General features: G+C 45.6%; 1 protein-coding gene across 3 annotated transcripts in view; it reads right to left on the reverse strand.

The window, feature by feature from the left end:
• CFAP46 (cilia and flagella associated protein 46) overlaps window positions 1-14,488 on the reverse strand; it is a 798,890-nt gene that overhangs the window by 568,215 nt on the left and 216,187 nt on the right. For all 3 annotated transcript variants that reach the window (XM_063962013.1, XM_063962014.1, XM_063962012.1), the window contains exon 9: window positions 8,121-8,234. In XM_063962013.1, the coding sequence (XP_063818083.1) occupies window positions 8,121-8,234 (114 nt within the window). The remainder of the gene's footprint in view (window positions 1-8,120; window positions 8,235-14,488) is intronic.

A 14,488-nucleotide genomic window follows, 5' to 3' on the forward strand; every position in this document is an offset into this window, starting at 1 on the left:
TTAATTACCTACCGGTAAATCCTTTTCTCGTAGTCCGTAGAGGATGCTGGGGTTCCATTTAGTACCATGAGCAGGGGCGGATTGGGAACAAAAAGCGGCCCTGGAAAAATTTGTACTAGTGGCCCCACATGGGCAGCACCAGAGGTGTAAGGTCTAGCCATGGGCCATGGCAGCAGCACCCTCCCCCTAAGACTTATTATGAGCACATTATATGATACACCTTTAGAATTTAGGAAACTATATAATTCTTTAGCAAGATATATTTTCTTGCTTATTACACCAACCGCGTATCCCAATCACTATTCACTCAATCTTATATGTCAGCCAAGCAGGCAGACAGAGCATACACTAGATCATCTGCAATCACAGGCTAAGTGGCAAAGAAATTTTCATATACTGTATGCAAATTATTTTGCATCTTATTTATTATGTCTATAAATAGCACCACATGTCCTCAAACAAAACAGGCCCCGCAGGTGCGTCGGCCCACCGGGGATCTTCCCTGGAAACCCTATGGTCAATCCGCCTCTGACCATGGGGTATAGACGGGTCCACCAGGAGCCATTGGCACTTTAATAGTTTAACAGTGTGGGCTGACTCCTCTGTCTATGCCCCTCCTACCAGACTCAGTCTAGAAACTGTGCCCGAGGAGACGGACATACTTCGAGAGAAGGAAATACAGATAGTGGTGAAATGCACACCAGCTCACACCGAATCGAAAAAACCATGCTGACCAGCATGCAACATGGAGAAACCATGCTAACCAGAATGCACCATGAAGAAATTATGTAAAGCCGCATGAAACACGAAGAAACCATGTCAACCAGCAGGTAACATGAAGAAACCATGCTAACCAGGATGAAACATGAACCATCATGCAACACGAAGAAAACATGTTAACTAGCATGAAACAGGAAGCAACTATGCCAATCAGCATGTAACCTGAAGAAACCATGCTAACCATGCATGATAAAGGAACAGCAACAGCTGAACCAATACTTAACCAAGGAGCAACACAGGAAAACGAAGCACTGGGCAGGAGCCCAGCATCCTCTACGGACTACGAGAAAAGGATTTACCGGTAGGTAATTAAAATCCTATTTTCTCTTACGTTCTAGAGGATGCTGGGGTTCCATTTAGTACCATGGGGATGTACCAAAGCTCCCAGAATGGGAGGGAGAGTGCTGAGGATCCTGCAGAACGGAGGGACCAAACTTTAGGTCCTCAGAAGCAGCTGGTCGGCAAAGCTGTAAAGCCCAGACACCCCAGGCAGCTGCCCAGGAACAACCCACTGTACGAGTAGAGTGGGCCTTAACAGATCTTGGACACGGCAGGCCTGCCGTAGAATAAACATGCTGGATAGTAAACCCGATCCAGCGAGCAAATGTCTGCTTAGAAGCGGGACACCCAACCGTGTTGGGATCATAAAGGACAAGCAGAGCGTCCGACTACCTGTGACGAGAAGTCCTCTTCACAGAAACTCTCAAAGCCCTCACAACATCCAAGGACTGTGAGGTAATTGAGGAGTCAGTAGCCACTGGCACCACAATAGGTTGGTGATATGAAGCTCAGCTCCATCTTCATGGAAAAACAAGTAGGGGCTCTTGCATGACAATGCCAATTTCGACACCCGTCGAGCAGATGCCAATGCCATCAGTGTGACCACCTTCCAAGTTAGAAACTTGACGTCCCCCTCCTGTAAAGGTTCGAACCAATCCGACTGCAGGAACTGCAGCACCACATTAAGATCCCAAGGTGCTGCAGGAGGCACAAAGGGTGGCTGGAGTTGCAGAAACCCTATCAGGAAAGTCTGAAACTCAGGGAGAGCAGCCAATAGTTTCTGGAAGAAAATGGACAAGGCCGAAATTTGGACCTTTATGGAGCCCAAGCGTAGGCCCACAACCACACCTGCTTTCAGAAAGAGGAGAAACCGTCCTAGTTGAAACTCCACCGTAGGAAACTTCTTGGATTCACACCAAGACACGTACTTTTTCCAAATGCGATGGTAATGTTTAGACGTTACCCCCTTCCTAGCTTGTATCAGGGTAAGAATGACTTTGTTCGGAATGCCCTTCCGAGCTAAGATCTGGCGTTCAACCTCCATGCTGTCAAACGTAGCAGTGGTAAGTCTTGATAAACGAACGGCCCCTGTTGCAGAAGGTCCTCGCAAAGAGGAAGAGGCCTCGGATCTTCCAGCAGTAACTTCAGAAGATCCGCGTACCAAGCACTCCATGGCCAGTCCGGAACAATGATGATCACCTGAACTCTTGTTCTTTTTATTAGCTTGAGAATCCATGGGATGAGTGGAAGTGGAGGGAACACATACACTGACTGGAACACCTATGGAGTTACCATGGTGTCCACCGCCACTGCTTGTGTCTTTCTGAGGTACACCCCATAGGCTTGTTACCTCTGCGAATACCTCCGGGTGGAGGCCCCATTCTCCTAGATGGAGATCGCGTCTGCTGAGGAAGTCTGCTTCCCAGTTGTCCACTCCCGGAATGAAGACTGCTGACAGCGCCCGCGCATGCTTCTCTGCCCAGAGGAGGATTATTGTCACCTCTTACATTACAGCCCTGCTCTTCGTTCCACCCCGTTTATGTAGAACACCGCTGTGACATTGTCCGACTGAACCTGAACGGCTTGATCTCGCAGAAGATGTGCCGCCTGTAGAAGGTTGTTGTACACGGCCTTCAGATCCAGAATGCTTGGAAGTTTTCCCCCTGAGTGACTGCTTCCCAACCCCGGAGACTTGCATCCGTGGTTAGATGAATCCAATTCTGAATCCCGAACCTGCGGCCCTCGAGTAGGTGAGAAGTTTGCAGCCACAAGAGGAGTGAAATTTTAGCTTTCGGCAACAGGCGTATTCGCTGGTGCATGTGAAGATGAGATCCTGACCATAAGACCAGGAGATCCAGTGGGAAAGACCGTGCAAGGAATCTTCCGTACTGTCGAGTCTCTTAAGAGGCAACCATCTTCCCCAGAAGGCGAATGCACTGATGAACCGATACCCCGGCTGGCATCAGGACATCTCGAACCATTGATTGGATCACCAACGCTTTCTTCACCGGTAGAAACACCCTATGCACTACTGTGTAGAGAATCTTCCCCAGGAAGGAACGCCTCCTTATCGGCTTTAAATGCAAAATTGGAAGCTTCAGGATCCACCCAAGATCCCAGGACAGTTGATTTGAGAGAGCAACACTCCGTAACAACATCTCCCTGGAGGATGTTAACAGGTCGCCCAGATATGGAAATATGTCCACTCCTGGTTTGTGGAGCGGGAGTATAAAGGCTGCCATGGCCCTGATGAACACCCCCGGTGTTGCTTAGAAGCAAAGTTCAGTGTTTGGAACTGGAAGTGACATAGTTGTAGTGCAACCTTAGATAGGCCTAGAGAGGCGGCTAGATTGGAATGCGAAGTACGCACCCCTGATATCCTGGGATACCAGGAATTCCACTATTTCTCGAGCAGAGATCACCACTCCCAGACTCCATCCTGAATTGAACACCCACCAGTAGGGAATCAATGACCCCAGGTTTGAATAGTAACCGCTGTTACGTAAATGAGGTGGAACTGGAATAATGACATTAGTTTGACAAATGTTATGATAGCTTCCAGCAGTAGTGCACTTTCTGTCTGAGAAGCTAGTAAGCCTGATTTGAATAATCTGTGAGGTGGGAATACAAAAAATTCTAGTCTGCACCCCTGGGCCACCCAACTGTTTCTAGGGGTCTAGGCAGGATATCGGCCAGATGTGTTATTGAATCTCTTTAGTCTCGCTCCCACCTGCATGATCCCCAGGCAGTGAGGTCCACCCAAGGGTTTGAAAAAGGCCGAATTTGAAATCCGAACATGGGAACCTGGCGGCGCAGTTTTTCTGGATTTCCCCAACGTCCTCTAAAGGAAGTGGAGGAATATGTGGAATCATGTTCGAAGGAATTGCAGTGTAGAGTAGGATATCATTTCCTGGTCTGTGCAGCTGCGGAAGGAAGACAGGGTCTTACATGTGAAGGGCGGACCTGTCATACCTTACTCGGATTCTGTATCCGCAGTCCATTGGTGTAGCAGCCGCCCCCTGCGTGTCGAAACTGCCAGAGCAGTGGTCCCTGCGCTATGCAGGTCAATCTCCTTCATGGTGTCTAGCCGTGAAGCCTGTAGAATCCTGTATATGACATAGAAACAAGTACATGTCACTTCTAAACATAGACTCTAAATCATCAAGTAAGGAGCCTGACCACGTTACAATAGCCCCAGAGATGTACGCAAAAGTGGGTCTCCGATTCACACCTGCAGTATTGGAGATTAGTCTCAATAGGTGATCAGCCTTTATGGAGGTTGTACCAGGGACAGGTAAGACAACCATATTTGACAATTTAGACACTCTCTATAGGGATGTGGATAATAACTCTGGGTGTACTCAGGTTTTCCCAAATAAGGCGTTTAACGCCCTACACAGTGTGAAGGCATTCATTATATACATATAATAATATTCCTCATCCCTAATAGCCTCAAACATATGTTGGACCCCTCATACATATGTATTATATGGGCAAGTGTACGCTTTCTAGGGTACAGAGTTGGGGTGAAAGGCACAGCAGTGGAATTTGAAACCTCACTTTTCTCAAAACTGCGGCTTCTACCCAGTATGGTATATATTGGAAGCGATATATTTTAAAGTATGCCTTATGGAGGCCACCACAGGGGGATCTGCCACCGAACTCTGAGATGTGTACAGTTTTGAGCATGGTATAGACTCCCCAGGATAAGATATACATTCTGCAGTACAGGACAAAGTCCCTTAAACATGGTCAAGTGGATTACGCATACACAGGAAAATGCCAACACAGTTTCCACACACAAAGTGGAAAGCTGCTCAATCAGATTGTAATGTCACTCAGGTGCTAAAAGGGGAGGGGTAATTCTGTGTAGGAAAAAAACTGTGTTCCCTAATGCACACCGAGTGAATAATATTACTACATAATAATAGTCAGATAATACGGAGATCTTAGTTGCGTATATCTGCAGATATAGGGTTAAGCCCCCAGGCCGATCAACAAGGCTTCTCCGTCACTGGGGGTCCCTAATACTAGGTATGGGCCTGGGGTGCAGGACCCCACGATGTCGGCACAGGTCGGCCACCCCAGGTCAGCACACAGGTGAGAATTAATAGGGGTTAATAAGAAGCAGAGAATATCTGCAGAGAGTCGCAGAGCACAAGAAGCCAGCCACAGCGCGCCCTTATAGGCTTGTATAAAGATAAAAACCCCGCTGACTAGCGTAACCTAGACAGGGTAGCTAGTACATAATATCACTCCCCCTCTTGTTTATAACACCCTTTACCTCAGTGTAGTTATGTGGAGGACAGCGCTCCCTGTCAGCGCGTGTCTGCAGGGAGAAAATGGCGCTGGTTGGTGCTGGATCCGCTCTGAGAAGCTCAGCCACCTGTAATGGCACGTCTTCCAGCACTTAGAGATTATACTGGCCTGAGGTAACTTTTGCAGCAAACAGTGGGATAGACCTTGAAAGCTATGTTTGACCAGTGTAGGGTATCGCGCTGGCGCAGGACGCCCCTCACAGCGCCATACACAGTGTGCCGCTGAGCCTTCCGGAGCGCAGCCTGTCAGAGCTGCGCTCCCACCCTTGGGCCGCCATTCTCGCCGGGGACCCGCTTACCGGGACTCCGGCATCAGATTCACCACTCTTCTTTCTTCTGGCTCTGTTAGGGGGTGGAGGCATGCCGCGGGAGTGAGCGGTCGCCTCGGGTGGCTAACAATCATCACCCTCAGGAGTTCAGTGTCCTGTCAGCAGAGATAGGGGCCATTAACCTCAAGGGTTGGATCCTACTCTCCCCCCCTAACTCCCACGAAGCAGGGAGGCTGTTGCCAGCAGCCTGCCTGTAAAATAACAAACGCTAGAAAACAATAAAACTAAGAAAACTCCTCGGAGCTCCCCTAGCTGTGACCGGCTCCTCCGGGCACATTTTCTAAACTGAGTTTGGTAGGAGGGGCATAGAGGGAGGAGCCAGCCCACACTCTCAAACTCTAAAAGTGCCAGTTGCTCCCAAAGGACCCGTCTATACCTCATGGTACTAAATGGAACCCCAGCATCCTCTAAGACGTAAGAGAAAGTAAGAATGACAGTTGCATTGTGGCCCAGACAAAGGACATTTATGAGGTACATCACACTTTCTTACTCCTATCAGGGGCAAGAGAGCAGTGACCCCGTCCTGAGTACTGTATCTGAAAGAGGCACCAGGTGTGCCTTGCTGGGTACCAGTCTGGGAATGGAGGAGCCAAGGAGGGGCAGGTGAATAGGCATGTGGGTGGGCATATCATAGCTAGCCCCCCAGGTGAAGCAGATTACTCCCCCCCTCCACTTGTAGAAGCTGTGCAGCCTCCTTGGTGGTCCCTCCTCAGGTCATGCAGACGCATCAGGACTTGTTCCTCGTGGTCACTATAAGTCAGAAGAACTACTGGACATTAGAAGGCATTTTACTGCATTTCATGTTCCAGTGGCAATGGCACAGTGTAACCAGAACAGAAGAGATAATCAGATCAGCAACATGGAAGGGGGTAATTGGGGACAGTGGGGATAATGTGTCTAGTTTACAGACGTTACAAGGTATAACGGGGTAAGTTATAAGTGGTTTTTATTATGAGAGTGAAGATTTTAATGCTTTTAATGGGGATAATTAGAGTGAAGGGAATTTTTTATTTCACTGAGTGAGGTAATGAGGGTATTGTCCTTTGTTCCCCACATTCAATCTGTCTCCAAATCATGTTACAGGCATCTAAAAAACATATCCAAAATACGAGCATACCTAACACAACACACAGCAAAAACTCTGATCCATGCTCTCATTATCTCCAGCATTGATTGCTGCAATAGTCTTCTTACTAGTCTTCCCAAAGAGAGATTCTCACCACTACAATCCATTCTGAATGCAGCTGTGAGGCTAATCCTCCTCGCTAGACGTTCATCATCTGCAGATCCACTCTGTCAGTCTCTCCATTGGTTATCTATATTCTACCGTATTCAATATAAAATACTTTTACTCACACACAAGGCCATTAACCAAACTGCACCAGCGTACATCACTTCGCTTATCACAAAATATCTCCCAACCCGACCTCTCCGATCTTCACAAGATCTGTGTCTCTCATCCACACTCATTCTCCCCCACTCACGATGGCAGGACTTTCTTCGGGCTGCACTCACTCTGTGGAATGCCCTACCACGCACAATAAGACTCTCCTCTAACCTCCAAACCTTAAAGTGTTCCCTGAAAACTCACCTCTTCGGGCAAGCTTATCATATTCCGGAACCACCCACATAACCCTCAAAAGCTTTCCTATCCACTTACATCCCTACTGTACAGTCCACACATATTTTCTCTTTCTTCACTTTCCCTTCCTGTTACGAGCCACAGATGTGGCTCATCTACCTGCACTTCCGCCAGCGGCCCCTGCCGGTTCCTAAGCAACCCGGACAGCAGTTTCTAGGTAAACAGAGATGCTGTTTGTCATACATGCAGTGATGCAGTTGCGAGCAGGGCCTTTCTACCTCTGTAACTGTTTGTTATTACCCCGTTTTGTTTTATCATTGTTGGTTCCAAATGTAAAGTGCAACAGAATTTGCTGTTCTATATAAGAAACTATTAATAAATAATAAATAATGTATTAAATTAATTGATGATAGAGAGAAAAATGAATGATTATAATGAGGAAGTTATTGATTTAAGGGGCTAATTATGTTTAATGGGGTTGTTGCAATGATGCTGAAAAGTTAATGATTTTTGAGGAGTGGTTATTAGTGATGGCAGGATTAATGTGGCAGTCAAAAAATGTTGCTTTCTATTGTATAGCAGGCACAAAAATTCTCCCTGTATTATATGTCGTTCACTGTGATGCTGTATGTATTGTATGGCGATCACTAAGATGCTCTGTCTACTGTATGGCAATCACTAAGTTCTGGTAATGTTACTTTATATTGTTTCTGTACTGTGTGGGGTGGTATTAACGTAATGAGGTATGCTGATTACAACATAAAGTTATTATAGTTAATAAAAATTAAATGCAGCATCATAAACATAAACCAAGTCAACAGATTAACTTACTTTTCAGAAGTGGGTACATTCAAAGCAGGTTCTTCCTCAACAGTTGTTAATATTTTATAAATTTCATTCAGACTGGTCAAAACTTCCTTTGTTGTAACTGAGCTATCCATTTGCCTAGAACATATAAGTAATGCATAAAAATACTTGTACTTTTACCTTTTGCACCTCCCAATCGTAATTTTTTTGAAAAGCACATTTTAGACAAAAACATACAAATTCAAACACTGATTTTCCAGAGGCAGGTCCAAACATATGGATGTGGATGTGCACCTACATTATGAAACCGCTAGGCAAACATGCATGTAAATCACTTGTTACTGTCTGCAGATCTGAATCATTAAGGGAAAGTTACTAAGTTCCCAATTTGATTCGAGTTTGCATTTTCATATGAAAATGCAACTCACTAATTTACTAAACAGCAATCATGGCAGAGTTCTAACTATTTGCATTGAGATACACAGCCTTCCACACAAATACGAATCAATAGACCATCGGCCAAACACGATTGGATTTTCAAATACACCTCAAAGAAAATGGAAATTTACTAAGGATTCGTATTCTCAATCACTGCCGACAATAGCCAAACACTGCCGGAAAAGAATGTAATTCGTACAGAAATAGAACTTTTAAATAGAACCACTTCTGGCTGGCGTGTTTGGAGAATCATGCACAGATCAATGAGATCCGTGCATGCTTCTCTGTGTAAAAGTGTAGTAAACAGTTAAATACGTAGTTATGGTAGACTTACCGTCGATAACTCTATTTCTCCTACATCCACAGTATCCACAGGATAAACCATTGGAATATGAGGTAGTATCAGCGGATTGGCACCGACGATAAAAAGCTTTCGGCCTCCCAGAATGCAACGGGCCAGTCCCCTATGTCCCCGCCTCCTGGCTCAGGCAATTCAGTTGTTTTCCAAAGCTCAAGGAAGGCGCATCATAGAGAGCCCTAATCAGGTGAGAAGAACACACATGTACACACTTCCGTACAAGAAGGAAGAGGTTAGTAGGTGTAAGGATCCTAAAATCAGGTGCGTCAGAGTGGGATCCCTATGGATACTGTGGACTTATGAGTAGTTAGTTATGAACGGTAAGTCTACCATAACTACGTATTTCTACTGCAGGGTCCACAGATTATCCATATGATAAACATTGGGATGTCCCAAAGCAATTTTAGTGGAGGGAATGCTCCTGACTGGACAGGAGAATGCTTCACCCGAATGCAGCGTCCTGAGAGGCAAAGGTATCAAAGGCATAATGTCTAATGAATGTGTTAATGGAAGACCATGTGGCTGCCTTACATATCTGTTCAGCTGAAGCACCACATTGTGCTGCCCATGAAGGACCTACCTTACGAGTAGAATAAGCAGAGACATTAGCCGGAATCGGTAGATCAGCTTGAGAATATGCTTCTGAAATCATCATCCAAATCCACCTTGCTAGTGTCTGCTTGTCAGCTAGCCATCCTCTCTTGTGAAATCCGTAGAGAACAAAGAGAGTGTCTGTCTTTCTGATGGCACTGGTATGATCCACGTAGATCCTTAAAGCATGGACTACGTCCAATGATGCATCTCCCACAGAAAGGTTCGGCCCTTGGAAAGCTGGGACTACAATTTCTTCGTTAAAGTGGAATTTAGACACCACCATAGGAAGATAACCAGATTTGGTTCTGTGAACCGCTCTATCTGGATGAAATATCAGAAAAGGAGGGCGGCATAACAATGCCCCTAAGTCTGAAACCCTTCTAGCTGAAGCAATAGCCAGTAGAAAGAGAACTTTAGCTTCCAACCATTTAAGATCCACTTGCTTCAGTGGTTCAACTGGGGCAACTTGAAGCGCCTTCAGGACTAAACTTAGATCCCAAGTAGCTGTAGGAGGAACAAAAGGAGGTTGGATGTGAAGCATTCCCTGGAAAAAAAATGTGAACATCCTGTAGGTTAGCAATTTTCTTTTGAAACTATACAGTCAATGCTGACACCTGAACTCTCAAGGAAGCCACCCACAGACCTTTGTCCATTCCTGCCTGAAGAAATGCTAGGGCACTGGAAACTCTGAAAGACCTATGGTCAAATTTGCTGTCACAGCACCACTGTATACAGGCCTGCCATATTCAGTAATAAATGCGAGCTGAGGATGGTTTCCTTGCTCTAAGCATTGTTTGAATTACCTGTTGTGAGAATTCTCTTGCTTTCAGGATGGAAGTCTCATGAGCCACGCCGTCAAAGACAGCCGATCCAGGTAATAGCAAGGACCCTGAGACCGTCGATCTGGACGTTGAGGGAGTAGGAACGGAGTATCCACCAACAGGCTCTGCAGATCTGTTTACCAATGTCTTCTGGGTCAAGCCGGAGCTATGAGTATAACGGCGATCGGTGGAAACACATAGGCCAGTCGAAAGTCCCATCTTACTGACAGGGCATCCACAAAGGTCGCTTTTGGGTTCCTATGTCCTTGACCCGTATGCGGGAACTTTGTTATTCTGACGGAAAGCCATTAGATCAATCTCCGGTAACCCCCACTTGTCTACCAGACTCTGTAAAGCCCATTAGTTTGCATGAATGGCGTGTCGACTGAGAAAATCTGCTTCCCAGTTTAGGACTCCCATAATAAACACTGCAGGCAAGGCTGCATGATGAAGTACTGTCCACCTTAACGTGTGGCTTACCTATTCATTGCTTTTTGGCTGCGAGTTCCTCCCTGATGATTGAGGTACGGTACTGCCGTTGCATTGTCAGAGAGAATTTAAACTCGTTTCCCCTGAAGAATGTCCTCTGCCTGAATGAGTGCCATATATATAGCCCGAAGTTCCAATATATTTACTGGCAACGTTCTTCCTTGGTCCACTATCCTTGAAAGCAACTTCTTTCTGACACTGCTCCCCAGCCCTGAAGACTGGCATCCGTTGTCAGAACATCCCAATCTGAGATCCAAAAGGGTCTCCCTTTGTCCAAATGGGATGTCTGTAGTCACCAGGCTAATGACCTCCTTACTTCCTTTTTTATTGTCTGATGTAACACATTCCATTTGGAAAGGATTAGACGTTGTAGAGACATTGAGTGGGATTCAGCATACTCCACCATGTCGAATGTTGACACCATAGATCCTATCACACGCATCGCTGTGTAAATGGATACCCTTTGACTGTGTAGCAGCTCCTGAATCCTCGACTGTATTGTGGATATTTTGTTCAGAGGTAAAAACACTCTCTGAAGACCGGAATCCAATACACCCCCCAAGTGCAACATACGTTGTGAAGGAACCAGGGATGACTTTGCCCAATTTATGAGCCCACCGTGTTTCTAAAAAGAAGCTATTGTCTGTTGCAGATGACACTAAAGCAATTCCTGAGACTGTGCCAGGATTAATAGGTCATCAAGGTATGGAAAAATCCTTATCCCTTGTCGACGGAGATAAACAGCCATTACCACCATAATTTTGGTGAACACTCTTGGAGCTGTAGCCAGTCCAAACTGAAAGTGTTGCTGGAGGATAGTTAACCTGAGATAACACTGATGGGGCTGTGCTATAAGAACATGCAGGTAAGCATCCTGGATATCCAGGGACACCATAAAATCCTCCGATTCCACAGCCAAAATAATGGAACGTAAAGTCTCCATATGAAAGTGTGGCACCCAAATGTACTTGTTCAGCACCTTGAGATTGAGTATGCGCTGGAAGGACCCATTCGGCTTCTGAACCAGAAAAAGGTTGGAATAGAAACCTTGCCCTTGTTGCGCAGGAGTAACTGGAATTATCACTCCTGACTGAAGCAACTTCTGAACTGCCTCTTGTAAGGCCCTGGCCTTTGTTTCTACTGAAGACGGGCTGGTACAAAATAATCTTTGTGGAGGGTGTTTCTTGAAGGCAGATACCGCTTCTTGCCCCTAGACATCTGTAGTGGACTGCTGCAAGATCTGTGCAAAATGAAAAAGTCAGCCTCCCACCCTGGGGTCTACCAGGTGGAGGCCCGCCCCGTCAGGCTGATGGCTTAACTTTCTGGCTTGGAAGCAGGTCCTCTGGTACCCCAATGCTTTTTAGTCTTACCAGATTTATCAGATTGGGACTGTTTGCCATAACCCTTTCCTTTTGCTTTTCCTTGGGTCCGAAAAGGCAGAAAAGCTGGAAACCTAGGTTTGGATTTGTAGGAAGAAGGAAACTTCACTTTCTTGGAGTCTGCAGCTGACTCCAAAATACTGTTTAATTCTTTACCAAATAGGCTATCTCCAGTAAAAGGCAAAGACTCTAGTACCTTCTTGGACTCTGAGTCAGCCTTCCATGTACGCAGCCAGACATCTCTGCAAGCTGCTACTGCTGAGGCTGATGCTTGAGAGGCAATAGTACCCATACCCAAGGCTGCTTCTTCCATAAAACTAGCCGCCTGTTTATTATGTGCAAAATGGGATTTTTGCTCTTTAGATGTCAAAGAGAGATCATCCTCCAATGCATGAGCCTAGGCCGCCACTGCTTTTGTCGTCCAGGCTGAAGCCCTGGCTAGTCTTACAATTGCCCCTGACAAGGAGAACATGGTTTTAAAAAAAACATCTATTTTTCTATCCATAAAATCATTTAATGATGTTGAAGGCAAAGGCAATGCAGATTTTCGCACCAGCTGACTGACGTGCATATCTACTTTGGGAGCCACCTCCCTCTTTAAACAGACCCCAGCTGGAAGAGGATAATGGGAATTCCATTTCTTTGGAATTCTAATCTTCTTACTGGGTGTGACCCAAGCATAATCTCTGTTAGCTGTTCTGACCCCGGAAAATCAGTTCTGACTGTTTTGGGACGTTTAAACACAGGAGCCATGGATTTTAACAAAGGCTCTGCTGCCTCCTCTAAGGATAGAATGGCTTTCATAGCACTAATTAGCTCAGGTATATCCACTGAGCTAGGACCTTCATCCTCATCTCTGTATGCAGAACCAGAATGCGAGGAATCCTCATCCACCGACGTGTCCCCATCTGAAACATGTGTAGACTGGGAAGATGTTGTTTCATGTCTGTGTGATTTACCTTCCACAGGCCTTTCAGTCTGCTTTTGTTGAAAGTCTGCAGATTCCTGGACTGGATGTGATAAAACCCAGTGGGAAAGTTGCATGTAAGGGTTAACAGGGTAACCTATCCCTGGTATAGGAGCTGGCACTATCCCCTCAGCTATATTGGATAATGTATGTGCAAAAGTAGCCCATTGGGGTTCGATTTGAACATGTGCATGCCTTGGATTATTCAGGAGGCTTTGGTGAACACTTAAACAATTTGCACATAATCCATTTTGAACCAGATCCTGGAGGTTAACCCAACTTTGCAGGACAAACATGAAATCAGTGTTGGTACTGCTGTGAAGAGTGTATCCTCCTCACCCTTGTCTCTCTTAGAAATGGTAAACAAATCACACACCTGTATGGTGTTAACTACACAATTTGTGACTGAAATCACTTTAAAGCTTGCTAAAGTGACATACAATCCGATCCTTCCCTATCTTGCACCAGCACCGAGGATCAGTATATACACAGAAACTGACAGTAATAGTAAAGTCAGCAATCACACTAGCAATCAGTCACAAGTTATACATTAGTATAATATGCATTATGAGCACATATTCAACTACAAATACATTTCAAGTATGTAGGAGAAACATATTACTGCGTTACCTTATATAAAACATTTAATGTATTCAGTCGCACAGCGAAAGAAACGGCAGCAATAGTTTACAGACTCATATGCATCAGGCACTTATCCAACCACTCGTACCTAGTGGTACAGATGGAGCCTCTGTTATCTTTGCTGTTTCTCCGCCTAAATGGAGGTTTATTCGCGCCTAGGCGATAGCTTAGGTTGCTGAGTTTAATCATGGACAGGCGCATTCAGGCACGACTACATACTCAGCATGCAATACACATCTCCACAACTGAGTGGCTAATGCTCCACTAATCCTGTAATTTAGATCGAATAGCGACGGATTGATCTACAAGCTCTGGCAAATGGTCAGTGACGACTGTAAAGTTAATATACAGTCCTGTACTGAATACTGTACACACAGATGTTGACCAATGGTCAGACAGAGAGAGTAGAAAAAAAATAAGAATTTACTTACCGGTAATTCTATTTCTCGTAGTCCGTAGTGGATGCTGGGGACTCCGTAAGGACCATGGAGAATAGTGGGCTCCGCAGGAGACTGGGCACTCTAAAGAAAGATTTAGTACTATCTGGTGTGCACTGGCTCCTCCCTCTATGCCCCTCCTCCAGACCTCAGTTAAGGAAACTGTGCCCGGAAGAGCTGACAATACAAGGAAAGGATTTTGGAATCCCGGGTAAGACTCATACCAGCCACACCAATCACACCGTATAACTTGTGATAAACTTACCC

The sequence above is a fragment of the Pseudophryne corroboree genome, chromosome 3 (genome assembly GCF_028390025.1).
Source record: "Pseudophryne corroboree isolate aPseCor3 chromosome 3, aPseCor3.hap2, whole genome shotgun sequence".
In the NCBI taxonomy this organism is placed as follows: domain Eukaryota; kingdom Metazoa; phylum Chordata; class Amphibia; order Anura; family Myobatrachidae; genus Pseudophryne; species Pseudophryne corroboree.